We start from the raw sequence: 17,571 nt of genomic DNA, 5'->3' as shown, positions 1-17,571 counted from the left end.
CAGCTTTTGCCCTATTCTTTCACAACCTGATGTCTTTGACAGATTATACACTGATCCCAGACCAATCGACTTACCATCACTGGGTTGTCTGAACCCAACATTAAATTAGGTTATGGTTAGGGGTCCTTTGGCCTTTAAAAAAACGCATCTTTTAAAACAATGAGCTGGATTGTTTTAGATTGTGGTGAGACAATAAACCAAACTGTGAAATACAGCTTAAGTAACAGACCCATGCATTTAAAGTTCAAAAATACTTTGCTCAGACAGGATACTACATCTCAGAAAAACATAACATTGGTAGCTCTTTTGTCTTTCACCCCAAAAACTAATCTAAAAATAATGCCGCCCAGTGATCCTGTTACAAACTGTGTGGAATGTAGAGGAGGAGGAATGCATGCCTATTTTGTGTGTGCATCATCATAAAAGCACTTTGTCTGTCCTGTGACAAAACTTTAGGTTACCTGTATATTTTTTTTCATGTTGTTTTGAACAGGTAAGTAAATTAAGGTAGAGGTTAGGTAAGTTAGGGACAACTAGTTATGTTGGGAATAGGTTTAGGTAGGATTAGGTTGATTGGATGGTTAAAATTAAGCATTGCATAAAAGGGTTAAGTTTCTGGTTGGAGTTAAGCAAAACGAAATTGGGGGACAGACTGCTACAAAAATGTTCTGTTGATTCATGATGAATGTTTTGAGATTTCGCCATTCACAGAGAAGTCCATAACAAATCAGGCTGTGTATTATGCCATTCTTCTGATGAATTACTGTGTATATTTTGCACCATGATGTCCTGGAGATTCATTGGACTCCTTTTTGGGGGGTATACAAAATTAAGTCCACCAAACGTTCGTAACTGGTTTTAGTATGAAGGCTTAGCTTGAGGTTTGGATAAGGTTTGGATTAAGTTGAACGTTAAGACAGGACTCCAGGAAACAAACATAAATCAAAGTAATGTCCTCTAAAGTGATGAAAACACGAGTTTGTGTGTGTGTGTTCGTGTGTGTGGGGGGGGGTGTCCCTCGCGCCCCACCTCCCTGTCCTCCATCCAATCAGAGCACAGAACGGCCACTCGGGCCTCGCGACCATGGAGCGGCAGCAGCAGCAGCGGGGAGCGGAGTGAGGAGACGGTGGGGGAGGGTCACGTGTGTACACACTGTAGAGCTCAGCAGCACTCCAGCAGTAGTAATGCCTGTAACGGTCGGCCCCCTTTCAGATCCAGCCTCGTCCGAAAAGTTGATAGATGCGAAGCGAAACAACTGAAATCCACTAAAACGTGTTTTTTCCCTTCCCGCTGTTTTACTTTTCACGAGCGCAAGTCTTTTTTTTTCCATACCCAAATGAAACGACTGAGAAATGCCAGTGGAAATGCTACATCAAAACCCAATGCCTCCCTAGGGTTGTCACCGATCCAAGCCTATACGTTTGTGGTGAGTTCTCTTCTCGTTTCCATTGTTTCATCTCGACAAATACGAAAGGTATCGGTCTCTGGCTTTCACCTGAAAGTGGGAAGAAGTGAATTTGCACCGCTGGGGATGACTAGATGCGAGAGTGAGTAGTCGCAGTTGTGCCAACAAAGAAAGGGGGTGGAATAAATAATGGTAAAGTCGTGACAGCTATCCTCGCTTTCATCTGCCTGGTCAAGTGTAATGACACGGCGTGAAGAAAAATAAATAACCCCCCCCTCCAACTCCATTAGCTGGTGTTTTCTTAGCTTTGTTCAGCTTCAGAAGTTCCACAATTTTAGCGACGGGCTTGTATTTGGAAAACAACACCTGACGAGGAGGTTTCTCACGGGATCAGCTTTCTGAGGTGCAGGGGAGAAAAAAAGTTGTATCATTTTGATCAAAAGGCCTCTCAGGTAATCTGCTCTTTATATGAATAATCATTTCCAATCTGTTGTTGATACCTTCTGTTGGGAGCTAAAACTAGTGGCTCTGTTAACTGTGAGGAATATGTATGTTATGACAAGCTGCAACATGAGCACAGCTTTGTTACCTAGGTCTGAATGCGCTCCCTTATATCCATGCCTACACATATACAGTCTTGTAGTGCTAAACCATTAAGATACACACAAAAAATAGTCTTAATCTTAATTTTAATGAGGTTTTACACCCAACTTTGGGTTTGTTTTGACAGATCGTGTGTCTTTGCTTTACCTACCTACTTCAGTCCTTTTTTTACTTCATCATTGCTTTTAGCAGATGCAGGAAGGTTATTACTGGTAATTACTATATTTTATCATTCATTTTGAAATGGGTGCCACTTCATTGCGAAGTAGCTCTAGCCACTAGTCAGTGGTGCTTATCACCCAAATGAAATGCTTCTTAAGACTCGGTCTTTGCACTTGTTGTCATCAACTTCATCCATGTGACCGGAGGGCAACTGGGCGTGTGTGGCTGTGGCTTAATGACAGTAAGCCTGCTTTGTGCTGACCATTGAACTCTTCACTTTGTTGAAGCCGCTGACAGTTCAGCAAGTTGCCGGAAAAGAAGCCGGGAAGTCTGCTGAGACTCAGACCGACCTATGTTTGACCAGACTCTGTTACACTAGAACTCAATAAGAGGAACTACTGTTTCCTCAAAGATAATCAGATGATGTTTGACACCCCTTTTGAAGTAGATAATCCATTAAAGCATTAGTGATGCGCTCATTAATCAAGGAAGCAGATCTCTATCGTTTGCAGGAAAATGTGCCGTTTAAAAGCTTTCAGACTCAAGCTATTTTGCCTCCACTGTACAAAAACTGATAACAATTTGTACAATTTGTGCATAGAACCTTTCCCCAGGGCTTGAATTGGAATGCAATGAGTTACTTTGTAGATTTGAGGGTTATTAAAGAAACGCATGTGCTGTATTGTGTCACCTGTCACGTCTGATGTTGCTGCATAGCAACAGTATCTGAGGCGAGTCTACTGGGGTGATGGCCACCCCTCAGAGTGTGGGTTATTTTGAATATAAAGATTGTACTTAATGTACCATTTTATATCAATGCTGTAGTTATACAATACATACATAACAATAAACCAATGTCCACATTAATAAATCAGTAGTTATGATTCAATATTATCCTATATATGATGATAAGAATAACGCTTGCTTTAATTTTAGATACTTGAAGCATATTTCTTTATATATTTTTAACAGTCTAAATATTGGAAAACAAATAGTCCATGCAAAAACAATCTTCAGTGTCCAATATATTCAAAGCCAATTTTCTACACTGTTTATTTCTAATCAAATATCATGATTTCCGTCCCGTGGACAGCCGTTTGAAAAAGCCCCGGAAACACCCTTGCACAAAAACGTGCAAAAACGAGTGGCGTAATCTTATTTTCTGGCTGTAGTACATTCTGCTGCTGCTGTGTTGCTGTAGACATGGCTACAGAATCATGTGACATCACTCGCAGCTTTCTGAGAAGGGCCTGTAAATTCCAGTAAGGATATATGAGGGGTGTGCGCCCAGTATGTCACACTGCTCCCATCAGGCGGTGATATCTGGCTTCAGAACGCTGAGACGTCAAGCACGTGGGCGTCACTGTTACACGATCGTGTTTGGTGGGGCCGAAGCATGCCGAAGCAGGGCTGCCCCTTCTGGGGATAATAAACTTAACCACTTTTCACATGGCGTAGTGCAAAAAGTTCAGACAAGGTTTAACCAAGTGTACAACTGCAGTCAAAGTCACGTTCAAGAGTTTTCAGCTTAGGCTATAGAGCTCTCTCCTGGTTTGCATGCTTGTAGCAGTAGATGTAAATGAATGAATAGTTATATCTCCTGTTAGCACAGCTCATAATTAATGTAGCATAAAAGAAGGGAACCGTGATGGGCATGTTCTCTAAGGAACGGTCCTTGAAAGACTTTATTCAACAACCGTATGAAAGGAAAATAAAGTGACAAGTTACCATTCTCCTTGGAAATTAATAAAAGATAATATGCATACTTCAATGACTGCATGAGCTTAGCCCTGACCACAACTGCTCTGACAGCGCTCGTGCCGTAATAACAGCTGGGTGTAGTGTCTCTCTCTGACCTTCACTCAACCCCAACAACGTCACCTCCAGCTGTAGCCTTGACAGGCTCCAAAATGGGCTAGAAAATGAAATGGCCCTCATTACACTGAATCAAAACAGACGTGGATCATGCAGCATGAAGCTGTTCTGCCTCCGAGTCAGGGGTGGACGTTTTCTTACACCCCGCTTGTTTTTCCCTCAGTTGAGTAGAAAACTAGTGATTTCATTATCGTGGGCTGCTGGCAGAGCTAAAGTGCACTGACTTTCACGACATGAGTGGTTGTTGCCTAGAGTGAATGAATGCTTTTGGTAAACAGCGAGCAGTCCACAAGGATTATACGAAAACATTCATTAGAATGTGGGCTTTTCCAATTTTACATAGCAGGTCATTTAAAGATTCATCTTTGCAAAAATAATATTAATAATGCAACTCTGATATACTCTGCACTGCATTGGTTGTTTGTAAGATTGGATTGGTAATTAAGACAATGCATGTCTTTTGGTCATATTTTTTAATGCATAATATTGTCTGAGAAAATCGGCAATGGTTGTTTTACTATGCATTTTCAGTGTGATCCCTCTAAAGCTTTGTTTATGGTCAGAGCATTGGTTTTTGTGCACTCCACAAGTCTCCACAGCCTCACAACTATTTGACACCGGCATTTGAGGTGTGCAGTCGTCGTGTCAGAGCTCAGAAAAAACAAACAAACCTCAGCATCAATGCTGGAAAAAGTCAAAACAGGAAGCAAAGGAGTTTTCTCCAGAAAGTCTAATTTTTTTCCAAACTGTTGCAGCGTCTCTCTGTGTATATCATCTGTGACTTTGTGTACTGATATATCACAGAAATGGCGGTTAAGACCAACACGATCGTGAAATCGTGTCTCCAACATGGTCACGCCAATCGCACCACAATGGCAAAAAGGCTGTTACTGTTACTGTTGTCATTCACGAAGGCGATGACAGCAAGCATGAACGCTCCCGTTATTTTTCCTCTCGCATGACGTACAGCCTTTTTCCTACTGTTCAAAAAGAATAGAAGCAGAGAGAAAATGCGACCTTTAAGTGGAGAAAAATATCAATACGCCAGCATTGCTTCCTCTCGCAATGCAATTATTGATATGCCGCTGTCAGATATCGATATTTTAGTCAAATTACAGATTACAGATTCTGTAAGTGGATTTCCACAACAACAGCAGACAGCTCCTATTAACTCTGCTTTGGAGGGTTACAACAATACGGCTCCGATTCCCTATGGAGATTATTAATGGGGCTTTTTCTTCTGGAGTTGTTGAGCATCACTGCATCCTGAGTGACTTTGTGATTCCCACCATCAATGTGCCCGCAACAGGAAAGCACAACTTTGTCCTCATGGGGGGAGTACTGTCCAGAAGGTCACTAAATTTGTTCCTGAAAAGCAAACTAAGATCTGTTTTTGGCCCGATGAGCACTCCTTTGGATGGGAAGAGTGTCAGGGGAATAAACTGAGATGCGTATCAGGGATTTTCCTGAGGGTTTTTGGCATCCCACAGATGGTTTTAAGGGAAATGGAAAGAAAACTCACCAGCAGTGTTACAGAATTACACTTTTAACCTGTTTTCTTAACTTGGGATTCACGTTCTCAAGCATAATAGACTTTTTTTAATAAGATAATTAGATAGAAATAAATTAGAAACCTACACAAAGTGCAAATGTTCGAGTCATACATACGAGAGAAAACAGTTGCCCTCTTTTTTTAACAACTTCTGCAGCTATCAGAAGCTGTAGAGTGAGCCAATGTGTTAATGACAGGGAGTTAGAAATGTCCGTATACGGCAGGTGCTAATTAATGAGGACTGCCAGCCACATTGCAGTGAGTCCTCTTTAATAATCACGAACTTCCCCTCAAGTCATTTTCTCTGTAAGTGATGAAAGGTTGTGGGAGGAAGTAAAGGGTGAATAAGCTTACTGTACTTCTTAGTATATGGAAGCATTGTGGTGGTGGTGGTGGTGGTGAGGGGGGTTTAGCACGAATCGATGAAAAGAGGAGCACTGGTTATAGTGTGCTTTTTTTTCAAGGTCTGCTTTCGTCAATGAGTCACCAAGCTGCCGGTGTTTGAGAGCAGTGTTTACAAGTGGGCTGACCAGTGCTCCCAACTCGGTGAAGATTGCCCTCCTCCCGATCCACTTCTTGTCCGTCTCTGTGCTCCAGCCCCCACTACAGCCCCGTTGCAGCCAATTGGAGCAGCACAGAGGAGAGACTGAGTGTATCTGTGTGTGTGTGAGAGGCTTAAGGCCAAAACAGCCTCTCTGTAGTGGTGTTACGTAAGCACACAGAAGAATGTTTCTCCTTTACTGGCATCGTTACTCATTCCCTGAAAACAAAACTGCCTTCCTACACTTTGTTTCAGGGTGTTCTCGGGGAGAAAATTTCCAGAAAATTCTGCACAGATTAGCGGGCGTACTGTTTCCATGTAAAAATGTTATCGTCCCTTCCCAAAAGCAGTTTTGCATGTGGAAACATATCTGTCAATTTAGTTCTGAGGAAAGGAAATATTGTGGGACCTGAGTTATTTACTTTAGCTTATAATAATAATCTTCCTAAGAATGACCCCAGTTAATTATGTAAGGAAACATCTAAATCATCCAGCCCCATCAGCTTCACTCCTAAATGTTCCTGACGTCTTTCCTTTGTTTTTTGACCTTGTCCTGAACTCCAACCTACACCTCGTCCTTCGCTGACCCTTCACCAAAGCCTGCTTCACATTTCACTCTTTATAAATCTACCCATCGCCGCCTGCCCAGCCCCCAGGCAGCTTGGCAGTAACTTTGAACGGAAGATAAATGCTTTTGACTGGGCACCAAAGCTGTCTGTGAAATGTTCTTCTTTATCACGCTGCGTGTGAATGAAAAATATAAGGGCAGCTCTGCACAGTCAGCAGCGCTCTTGCATGCAACTGTAGGAGGGAGAACGAGGAGGCCGAGGCAGAGCGAGGGAGAGACGCCAAGGTGTCAAACAAATGCAGTTTTGTATTCTTCCACCAGAACAAAGGCCTCATTTGCTCTGGCCAGTGAGGAGAAATGGTGGGTTTTTGAGGCTGAGCTAGCAAATCAAACATATTGTGAGGCGTTTGTATTCAGTCAGTCAGATGCAGTGAAGTGAAATTAACAGTGTTACCCGTGGCATAATAGGCGAGACGTGGTGGACGTGTTTTTGTGTCGCGGCCTTGCTTAAAAAACGAATCATTTTAATAATATCAAGCAGGATAAACTCAGAGACCTTTTCATAAAAGCCATAAATATGACATAAAATAAAAATAGTTTTGGGTGATGTTAAAAATACGTTTTAAAATGTTTTACAGTCAGATATACTGCTGTACACGCATAGATGACAAATTAAAGGAAAAGCCTGAACTCAGTGGCTCCCTTAAGCTGTTGAGCGTATTTCGTTGTGCACATTGTTTAGGTGCACTTGTTCCCTAAAGCCCAGTCCGCATATAAAGGGATTTACCTCTGACGGTTGCCTAGGTAATCCACTAATGTATTTAGTCATATGTCAACAGCTGTATCCTTTACTTCCACGGATTGTTGCTTCAGTCTCTCACCTAAAGGTGAGGTACATTTACCTCAATATTCGCCCCCTTTGTGTCACCAGTGGTTATTTTTCCCCACACCACAAGTTGCTGAATTCATTGACATGTTATGGTCACTGCTAGGCTCTTCCTATGTCTGTGCCCCTTAAGAGGGAAATCCCTTTGCAAGACAAAATACAGTGACTGTTTTTATCCTATAATGAAACATCTTTGTCACGATGGTCGTCATCAAAGCCCCTCTAAAAGAAAGTCTTTCTTTTACATTTAAAAATTAAATGTTTATAATCAACAGTCACATCCCAGGAAGAAAAGGTTTTAAAAGCTTCTTCCTCTTGAAAGCTGTATGCATCACGAGTGAGAAGGAGTTACTGTTCTTCTTCTACTGTAACCCTTCTACTCCAACAGGATTGGCTAATATGTTTCCTGTTTAAGCTGTTAATTGGCTCACCACTTATGCCCTCATTGGTGGCCACCATCATTAGCATTTCAGAGGTCCTTCACTGTTCCCTGTGTGTCACTAGAGTCGTCTTTTTTCAGGATTTCAATGCCCTGATTCAAAGGGCGCAAGAAGCCACTTAATGATTTGCTCTGTCTGAAAATGATGGAGAGTTCAAATAGCAAACGTGCTATTCAGCTTTCTCTGGTAACTGTTCGATTGTTATTCGAAGCTCGCATTCAGTCCTAAACCGCTCTCTGATGACTCTGCATAGTTGTGGTACATTTATGGCACGCTTTATCTTTATCTGTTCTAATTTGCACTGCACCGTGTTTGGATTTATTATTCAAAGGAATTCCAAACATTACTCTTTAACGGTTATTAACCTCAGACTTTGCGCGTTTGTCCTGTTTGTACAGTGGCAGTTGGCAAAAGGCGTGTAGGTGCATTACCTCCAGCTTCTGACATTGGAAGCACGTGATGAGGGAAATTCATATATGTTAAACAAACAAAAAGAAAACAAAAGCCACACAAACTTTAGGATGTTGTGAACTTTATGGTTTTTGAGAAGAATGGTAAACTAAACCTTATAGCAAAGCTTAAGAGTTTAATGAATCTACCAGGAATTCTATGTTATTTTTACCTTTATCATACACATATCTCATTAATGACTAATTCTTTTCTCCTTGACTCTGTCCACAGTCGACCTGTTGAGAGTGCTTGATCCGTGTCAGAGCCCAGCGATGTGGATCTGCATGGTTTACAATGAGACGGACACCAGCGTGGACTTCCGGCTCTGCCGGGACTTTGGCCTCATCCTGTCAATCCTCTCCCTCATCTACCTCCTGGTGTGTTTCCCACTGGGCCTGTGCTACAATGTGCTGCTGGTCGTGGTCAACCTCTCAAACAAGGTGTCCATGACCATGCCTGATGTCTATTTTGTCAACATGGCCATTGCGGGTCTCGTGCTCAACCTGGTGGCGCCCGTGGAGCTGCTGAGCTCCACCTTCACCCGCTGGCATGTGTGGGAGTATAACAATGAGGTTTACATCACCCTACTCATCCTCTTCAACATCTCATCTCTGGTTATCATGTATTCCACCACGCTGCTCAGTCTGGACTACTACATAGAGCGCGCGCTGCCTCGCACGTACATGTCGAGTGTGTATAACACCAAACACGTGTGCGGGTTTATCTGGGGCGGCGCAGTGCTCACGAGCTTCTCCTCGCTGCTCTTCTATGTGTGCAACCACATCTCCACCAAGATGGTCGAATGCTCCAAAATGCAGAACAAGGAGGCAGCGGACTCGATCATGATGTTCATCGGCTACGTGGTGCCCGCCCTGGCTGTGCTTTATGCTTTTGTGCTCATTCTGCGCATCAGGAAGGAATCTACACCATTGGATCAGGACTCTGCTCGCTTGGACCCTTCCATACACAGGTTGCTGCTAGCTTCAGTCTGTGTGCAGTTCGTACTGTGGACTCCGTACTACATGACTCTTTTAGTACATACTGTAGTTGTTGCACCAGGATACATTAGCAGTGCACGTTACTTACCTATCTATTATTTCTTGAGATGCGTATCTAAACTGTTGGCGTTCTCCAGCAGCTTTGCAATGCCTCTTATGTACAGGCAGATGAACAAAAACTTCTCCAACAAGCTCCAGCGGCTGCTCAGGAGGCTGCATTGCAGAGACCAGTCCTGCCCTCGTGAACGCTCAACAGTGCAGCAAGTGGTGACGTGAGATCCCCCGCCCCCTTGCTTGCATTTTCCACTTCTCGGCCTAGCCAGCACTTATCTCCCCTCTATAGCGCGAGTATCTGACGGGGATCTCTCACAACCCCGGACTGTTTTGAGAGAGACGTAGCTAACTCTGGAATTTCCTGTCACCTTCCCGGATTTTAATCTGTTCTATCTAGGTCTGCAATGAGGGGACAATGCAAACAAAAACCACTAAGTGCTGGTTTTTTTTGTTTGTTTGTTTATTTTTAATACATTTCTCCACCAAGAAACTCAGGCTTCTAGTTTAAGAGTAGTAAATTGGGAACAATCATCCAATAACTACCGAGGACAGAGTTTCACAACAAAAAAATCCCGTTTTTCCGCGTCCTCCTTTGGGAGTGGGTGTGGTTTTTGTGCCTACATTTCACCTCTAACACACAAGCAGATCCAATAAGCTATAAAAGTTTAATTATCAAATGCAGCCAAGTTACTTAGTTTTTTAACAGAACCCTCTCCACCCCTGCAATGATGGTGGCTGGTATACCCATAAGCAACCACCACTAATGAACGGTGTGCGTGCCAGTGGAAATCACTGTTTACCGCCCTCAAACTATAAGCCTCGGCCACTTCTTTTTTTTATTTGAACTCAGTTTTCCTTCTGCTTTAATTTGTTTTGATTATCAGATTAAATAATCTTCACATGTTGAAGCTGGAGTACAATATTAAGTTTGTCTTGGACACCAATACTACCCTGTGGCTAGAACTAAATACTGATATTAAGATATGTTCCCATTTTAATTTCAAAGATTGTATTCTGAAGTTTTGATCCACTCAAACATACAAAGAGATTATTTTTACGTCTGTCAAGCTCCACTATATATATACAGACACACACACACACACACATCTACACCACTTTGAAATCACACAGAACTAAATGGAACACTCACGTAAAGCTTGTATTCAGGGTTCAGACATAACCAGTATACCTCGTGTGATCTCTGCTGATTATAACCGTACCTGATAACCACAAACAGTTTGAAATCCACTCATTAAGCTGAGCTGACAGCCAGTGTTCTGTTAACTTTTGATCTATTTCTGCAGGAATTATCCACCCAGAGCCTCACTTAGGGTCAGTGAACCCCCACACAGGGTCACAGAGAGAGCCCTGAGAGGTTGTCATGCACAGGCCACAAGACTCATAGTTGTGAAGTTTTTGCACACTAACAGTATCAAAAACCTTCTTAAACATATGAAAAGCCCACTTGATAAGCACCTAGAAGCAGTGTGTACAATACAGAAGAGTTTGAACTTTAATGCTGCTCACATGCACATTATTATCAAAGCTGCTTTGCTTCCTTGCCTGCCATGGTAAACAGTGAACAGAACAATCTGATGGCGACAAATCCCAGCTATCAGTACTAAAAACACGTTCTAGCATTCGGTCTGCTGCTTCACTGCATTAGTTTGCATATTGAATTAAAAGGCCAGTTTGTTAATCAGCCTGTGAAATGATACACCAGCAAGGTGGGGCGTCCACTCGAAGTTAAATGGAGACGGGCGCGCTCTGATATGAATCGTATGTTTGTATTCAGTTTTAATTTACACCTTCAAGCACACATTAACTCTGTTAATGACCCAAAGCTGAGCTGAAATGTTTGAAGTATTTGGGCGAGTGCGCTTTTGCTGTAAAATGTGAAGGAATGCCAGATGTACTAACAGGTTTGGCCCTTTTTTTCTGTCAAGATTATAACAAAGTCACATACACACTCTCTCTATTTTTCCAAGCATTTCATGCGCTGCCCTCGTTACATGCATATGGATTCGGTCACTGGGAAATAGTATTCACCTAAAATGCATCATGTGCTGCCCCACAAAATCCTTGAATGGATGGTTTTTGGCACAGTTAATCATTATTTGCTCTCAGTTCAGTGTCCTAATGTGAACTGAGCATTTAGGAATGAAGAGCAAACACTGGACTGAATTTCTAAAAGTCCTTTTATTTTGTTAAATGTAGCATAGAAATTGCTACGTTTTGTAATTATAAGTTCATTCCTCCGAAAAACTTAAATTGATCTTATGCAGTTCATGTGATACACTACCAACTGCATGTAAGTGTTATGAAAAGATATCCAAACAGAGGGTGCTCATAATTAATCTTTTTTAGCATAAGTCCTGAAGCTGCACCAAACGACACTAAGAGAATGACAATCATGTAGAGATTCCAGTAGCTAAATAACTGCACTGTTTTGCTTCAAAATACCATCGAGTTTTTCTGAATTGCTTGAAGATGATGTGTGCATGTGCTGCCTAACTTTGCCTGATCAGTTTTCTTTAACCACTGCTGCAATTTCATCCATTAGTCTGTTTTTTAAAAAATGTTTTTTAACTATCCAACCCCAATCCCTTGGCAGAATTAATGATCAGCGGTCACTACATGGAGTGACTGCGTGATGTTCACAACTAGATCAAAGCTCAAATCACACCTAACTCAGATGGCCGCTCGTGTCTGAGAATGGTTTATTATTTCAGAGGCGGCCAGAACCTCGCATCGGCGCAAAGAAACAGCCCTAAGAGTTCTTGTATGTTGAACGAGTACAGATACATTTTAGTTATTTGAACAACCAAACCTCAAACATCCAGATGAATCCACATTCAGATGTTATGCTTTTGTGACTGTGTATACAAGTGTATATGTATAGTACAAAATGATTTGTATATATTGTATGTAAAAATCTTGCAGGAGGACACCGTGCTCTTTGAAAAAATACAGTATTATTTTCTGAGAGATATATTTAGATTCTGTAAGTACTCTACTGTCAGCTGAGTCAAAGACTGATTAAACAATAAACTAAAATGGATATAACCGCTCCTTCCTGTCTCAGTGAAATCTTACCATTCGTGTGGTCATGTGAACAATGTTTCTGTTTGTCAGATGTTTGTATTATTTTTAAATAGTGTACATGTTTGTGTTTTGAATCCATAGATCTGAGCTTACGTGGATGTTGGCTAAGTTAAAGTCATCTTGAGATGTTGGTTATTGGTGGACTGGTGGTGCATATGCATGTGAGCTGTTCATTAGTGACACTAATCTCAGTAGTACCCCTGATTAGATGATGGGATGAGTGAATCAGCTCTGATGTAGGCATTTATATACTCACTGGCCACTTTATTAATTACACTTTGCTTGTACCACCACAATCTGCCTTCATTCTTGACAGTAAAGATTCAACGAGATGTTTTCATGTTGTTTATGTCACATTTTTAAACTACCATCTTAATGTTACAGCAAAGATAGAGGCTCGTCTTATTTTCGTGAGCCTGTGTAAAAGCCTCAGTGCACTTTTATAGCTGACCAGACTGACACCTGGGATGGTCTTCCCCTGTAGCCCATTATGTGGGACAACATGTTGTGCATTCAGATTCTTTTTTTTTTTTTTGCCTTCCTGTCTGGATAGCTTGTTTTTTTTTCCAGACCAGTTTCTATAAACCCGAGAGATGTTTTTACTGGAAAATCCCAGTAAATCATTCGTCTCCATTCGGATGCTCAGTGTGGACTTCAGCAGGTTGTTTTCACCACTTCCACATACCTTAATGCACTGAGTTGCTGTCATATGATTGGCTGATTATTGGTTAATACTTGCAGTAACAGTTGAACATGTGTATCCAGATGAAGCGGCTGGTGAGTGTAGAGTAGAATGCTTAAAAACTACACGTTTTAATGATGAAGGCTGCATAGAGTGAAAAGGATTGGTTTTTGTTTTCTTTTTTTAAGGAAGACTGAGTGCATGTCTGCAACTTAATCCCACAGACCTTTATCAGATCTGGGAGGGGACTGTGAAAGTTGTGTAGGTTGTCCTGTATTTCTAAGCTGCAGTGAAAGCGATTGTGAACAATGCCACAGCTCCCCTTCCTGCTTACCACATGGCTAACACCACATCTTTTGTGGAGGGACCCTTTAACCAGGACACACAGGCTGGGGAAAATAGCAGCATTCCCAACATTCTGTGGGTCTGACAGTCCGAGGCTGCTGCTATTCTCTGTCACAAAACAATGTTGTGTGGGCATCTAATAACAATGCCCTACACACTAGAGCTGCGCCAATGTCTGCAAGTAAGAGCTAGAAGTGTGTGAGTTAGCAGGATCACACTGTAAACAGCCAACTTTTCAGTTAAATCTGAACAGGCTGAAGTAATCGGTTATGATGTTCATATTACAGTTAGGAAGCAGTTACACTGTATTGCACAACAGTGTGTGGATTAATAATACCTGAGAGACCAAAATATAGAGGCAAACATAAGATCTCCAGTGGGAAGGGGGGGGGGGGGGGGGGTCTTGAATCATGTGCACTGCATCTGGAAATGATATGATAATGAAGTGAAAAAACATGGTTGTCATGGCTGCTGTTTCCATCTCTGAGGATTGAACTTTCTCGGAGCTTTTTAACTCAAAAAGCACAAACCATCACTCATCAGTTACTGAGTTTGTCAGTTGTTTGTCACTCTTAAAGAGCAGGAAACTTGTCATGCACGCAGGGATTATTATTCATATGTGTTGTTATCATCGAGCTGATTACAAAAGGGTAATTGGACATGTTTACAAGCCCACATGATTATGTCCAAAGAAACATACAAACCGCGTACAACCCAAACAACTGCACACCAACTAAAAGCGCTCAAGGAACTGTGCAGCAACATGTTGCACTTGATACCAACTCCCCCAGGCTTGCAGGTGCATTAAGGAAAGCATATAGAAGATATTTTCCAATAATGTCTAACGACTTTTTTTGCCATATACTGTAAAGTTACACATACACATTATCTGGTATGGATTATCTGCTTGGAATAAAAGCAAAGCGTGAAGTGTGAAGTGTGTCAGGTTACAAGTTTCACACTTTCGTCCTTATTTTGCTAAGTGCACCAGGAAAAGCTCTTAAGTGTACCAGCATGTGTCTGGAAATGGAGTAATGCTGACATAGCACAGATTTCGTAATGTGCTACATTAGTCTTAATGTTGTTTTTCTCCTTTAAAGGTTCAGCCAGACCAGAAGTATGAGGGTCGGCTTCGGTCTTACACACAGTATCAGAGACCACCTATGAAGATGGAGAATTTGGCTTGCGGTTTGAAATGTTTTATCTGGCACTCATCCACATTTCACACACAAACCTTAACCCACCGCTGTTTTTTTCTTAATGTGGATGAAAACTGGGCTATATAATGTAAAGGCAGGAGCAAGACCAAACAGGTTACAGTTCTCACGCAGGTATCTCACGCTGGGATCAGAAAAAGGGGAAGAAGTGGCGTCAAATCCTGAATTCCTAGAGCAACCAAGCCACAAGAAAGAGAGAGCGAAAGTGTCTGACTGCAGGCAAGGAAAACCCTCCACATGATAGTAAAAGAATAAGAATTAATACATTAAATAGGGCAAAGGAAGTGAAAAGGCAGGAGCACAGCAAAAAGATAGCAGTTATACAAAAGAAAAAACAAATCTAAAGATTGCAATTTATCAAGAACATGGTGAACATGTTCTTGATAAATGGCAGAATAACAGGGCTACGGTTCCTTTCACATGGTGGAAGGTCTGGCCTTGACACGTTTGAAATCTCCCACCATAATAAATTCAGAACAGACCAGAAAGCTTCAGGAAGGAACCTTCATGTTCAGCCCATCGCATCACTTCAGCTCTGGGGAAACATGTGCACCAGGGCAGATGCTTTGAATTCAACCCACCCTTCCTCCATTGCCAAACCTGTTCTTTTTGCTTCTCATCTCCAGAAACGAAAAAAAAAAAAAAAAAAATAGACTAACAATAAAAATCCCAGCATCAGCTAAATATCAAACATAGGCCTGGAAGCAGTGCAGAGGAGCTGGACTCAGGCAGGATGTTCCATTCAGAGTTTGTGGTTGTGGCTGTGGGAGATGCTGAATAGAGCCAGCAGCACATCAGACCGGTAAGTGGAGGCAGATGAGGGTGCTGTACCCTCCCTCCTCCAGACCTCCCACTTTCACTCCCCCAACCACAAGCAGTTAAACCCCAAAACTTCCCATTAACACTGGTTGTACTGATAGTATTGCTTCTATATTTAGCCTAGTTCTTAAAGAGGAGTTATAACAATAGTATGTTTTGTAGTTATGACAGAATTTTATGGCTCAATTTTTTAAAAATGAGACCAAAAGAAATGTTTGATTCATCGTGCATTTATCCATCAGTTTCATCAGTTGACCTGCTGTGTATTTTTAGAATAAAAACATCAACATCTGACCTGCTTTAATACTTTGAAACACTCAGACACTTTCATAAATCATCGTAAACACCACAGAAGACTTTTACCGGATTCCTGTAACCCACTGCTCATCCCACTCCAACATCAATCACTGTTAATGCCAGTGGGCCATCCAGTGGACATAAGCATGAACTGCAACCTTTCTGACAACATTGAGCATATACTGTAAGTCCAGTTGAAACGCCTCAAGACAGAAATATATATTTGAAGCACAGTATGGAAATTCTATGTTATGCAGATCATGAAAAAGGCAAAAACTGGTATAATGATTTGTTTTTTATCTGTATAATAAAGAGCAAAATATGGAAAACAGAGATTTCCTGCAGCATTTTTAAGTAAGTTTTAAAAAGTGTCTTGCTCAATATCTTTTCAGCCGTGCAAGATCTTGCTGGAACAAAAAACAAAAGACTTTATCCAGATGAGGCCCAGACTTTATGTAACTTTTAGCCTGATTTGTTTCTCAGAAGTGCTTTATACTGCAGAGAAATCCAACAATCGGTCAGTGCCCTCCCTTTTCTTTTTCAGCTTTTTATCATGCTTTGGTGGGGAATGGCATATGTGAGGTATTTGTTCTCTACTAAAACAAATACAACTAAGTGTGCTTCAGCAGTCATCATGAATTTGGTTTTGTTGACTTGCACATTTGACCACTACATCCCCGCTTTCCCCTTATCTGTGTGAAGTCACGCAGACTGAATAACTCAGATTTCAGGTAGCTGGGGAAAAAACAATCACACCAATCTGGCTGACTGCATGACCTCTCGGACCTGCTGCTCTCGTCTTTCTTCGTGTGTGCTGCTGTGCTGACCTTCTACCGCAGCTAAAATCCTCTTTTATGTAACCCACAGAAACAGCTCTCTGTTGTCCACTCTCCTGTCAAAACCCCAAAGTTGTTTGCACCAGCAGGGCTTCCAGCTGCTGTATTGACCCTGTCTGCTCCCTCAGACTGCTACTGTTGCTCTGCTGTACCATATCCTCACTGCCAAAACACAGCTCCTTGACGACATGAAGCTCTGCGACATATTGCTGTTGCATGCTGCTGTTGTCCCTTAAAAGTCCCTTCAATAATACTGCTATGTCTTTTACATTATTAAAACACAGTAAAGATCGTAATGCTTTATGTGAGCAACTCCACACACAACAGATTAAGTTGTAATCCTGTGCTGGGGGAACAAGGTTCACATGTTTCCCTTTTTTTTACCTTTCTAAAGGGAACCTTTTATGCTTTTCTTCATCTTCTGCCAAATATAAATTCACAGTGGTGGATGCTGATATTTAATATGTCCAATGTTTTGAGCTAATTCATTGGGTTTCGGCCTGTTTAATTTTGTTTGTTTGTTTGTTTTTTGTCTAATCCTGTCATCACATTATTTACGAGAAAGAAAATCATTCAACATCATTAGGTATTGTTTTTGTGTTGGCTGCAGTTTCTTCAATTCTAACATTTATTTTTGTTTTTCTGTCCAAACTTCAAGCCCAGGCGCCTCTGAGTGCGTTGACCTTCCCTGTCTTTAAATTCACTACCTCCACAGACTTTTTTGTTGTTGCTCACA

The 17,571-nt window shown here is 41.6% G+C and overlaps 1 protein-coding gene across 2 annotated transcripts; it reads left to right on the top strand.

Annotated features, from left to right (window-relative positions):
* Positions 1 to 1,082: 1,082 nt before the first annotated feature.
* gpr146 (G protein-coupled receptor 146) lies at positions 1,083 to 12,624 on the top strand. Of its 2 annotated transcripts, none has more exons than XM_005726000.1 (2): positions 1,083 to 1,426; positions 8,714 to 12,624. In XM_005726000.1, the coding sequence occupies exon 2, from the start codon at positions 8,755 to 8,757 to the stop codon at positions 9,754 to 9,756; it is 1,002 nt and encodes a 333-aa protein (XP_005726057.1). In that variant the 5' UTR covers positions 1,083 to 1,426; positions 8,714 to 8,754; the 3' UTR covers positions 9,757 to 12,624. The 2 variants fall into 2 exon arrangements, with proteins under 2 accessions (XP_005726057.1, XP_005726058.1); XM_005726001.1 differs by lacking the exon at positions 1,083 to 1,426 and adding an exon at positions 1,595 to 1,857.
* The last annotated feature ends 4,947 nt before the right edge of the window (positions 12,625 to 17,571 follow it).

This window comes from Pundamilia nyererei, unplaced genomic scaffold, assembly GCF_000239375.1.
Source record: "Pundamilia nyererei isolate P.nyererei 1_Seehausen unplaced genomic scaffold, PunNye1.0 scaffold00018, whole genome shotgun sequence".
Classification (NCBI taxonomy): Eukaryota; Metazoa; Chordata; class Actinopteri; order Cichliformes; family Cichlidae; genus Pundamilia; species Pundamilia nyererei.
This window is presented reverse-complemented; position numbering and strand designations above follow the sequence as displayed.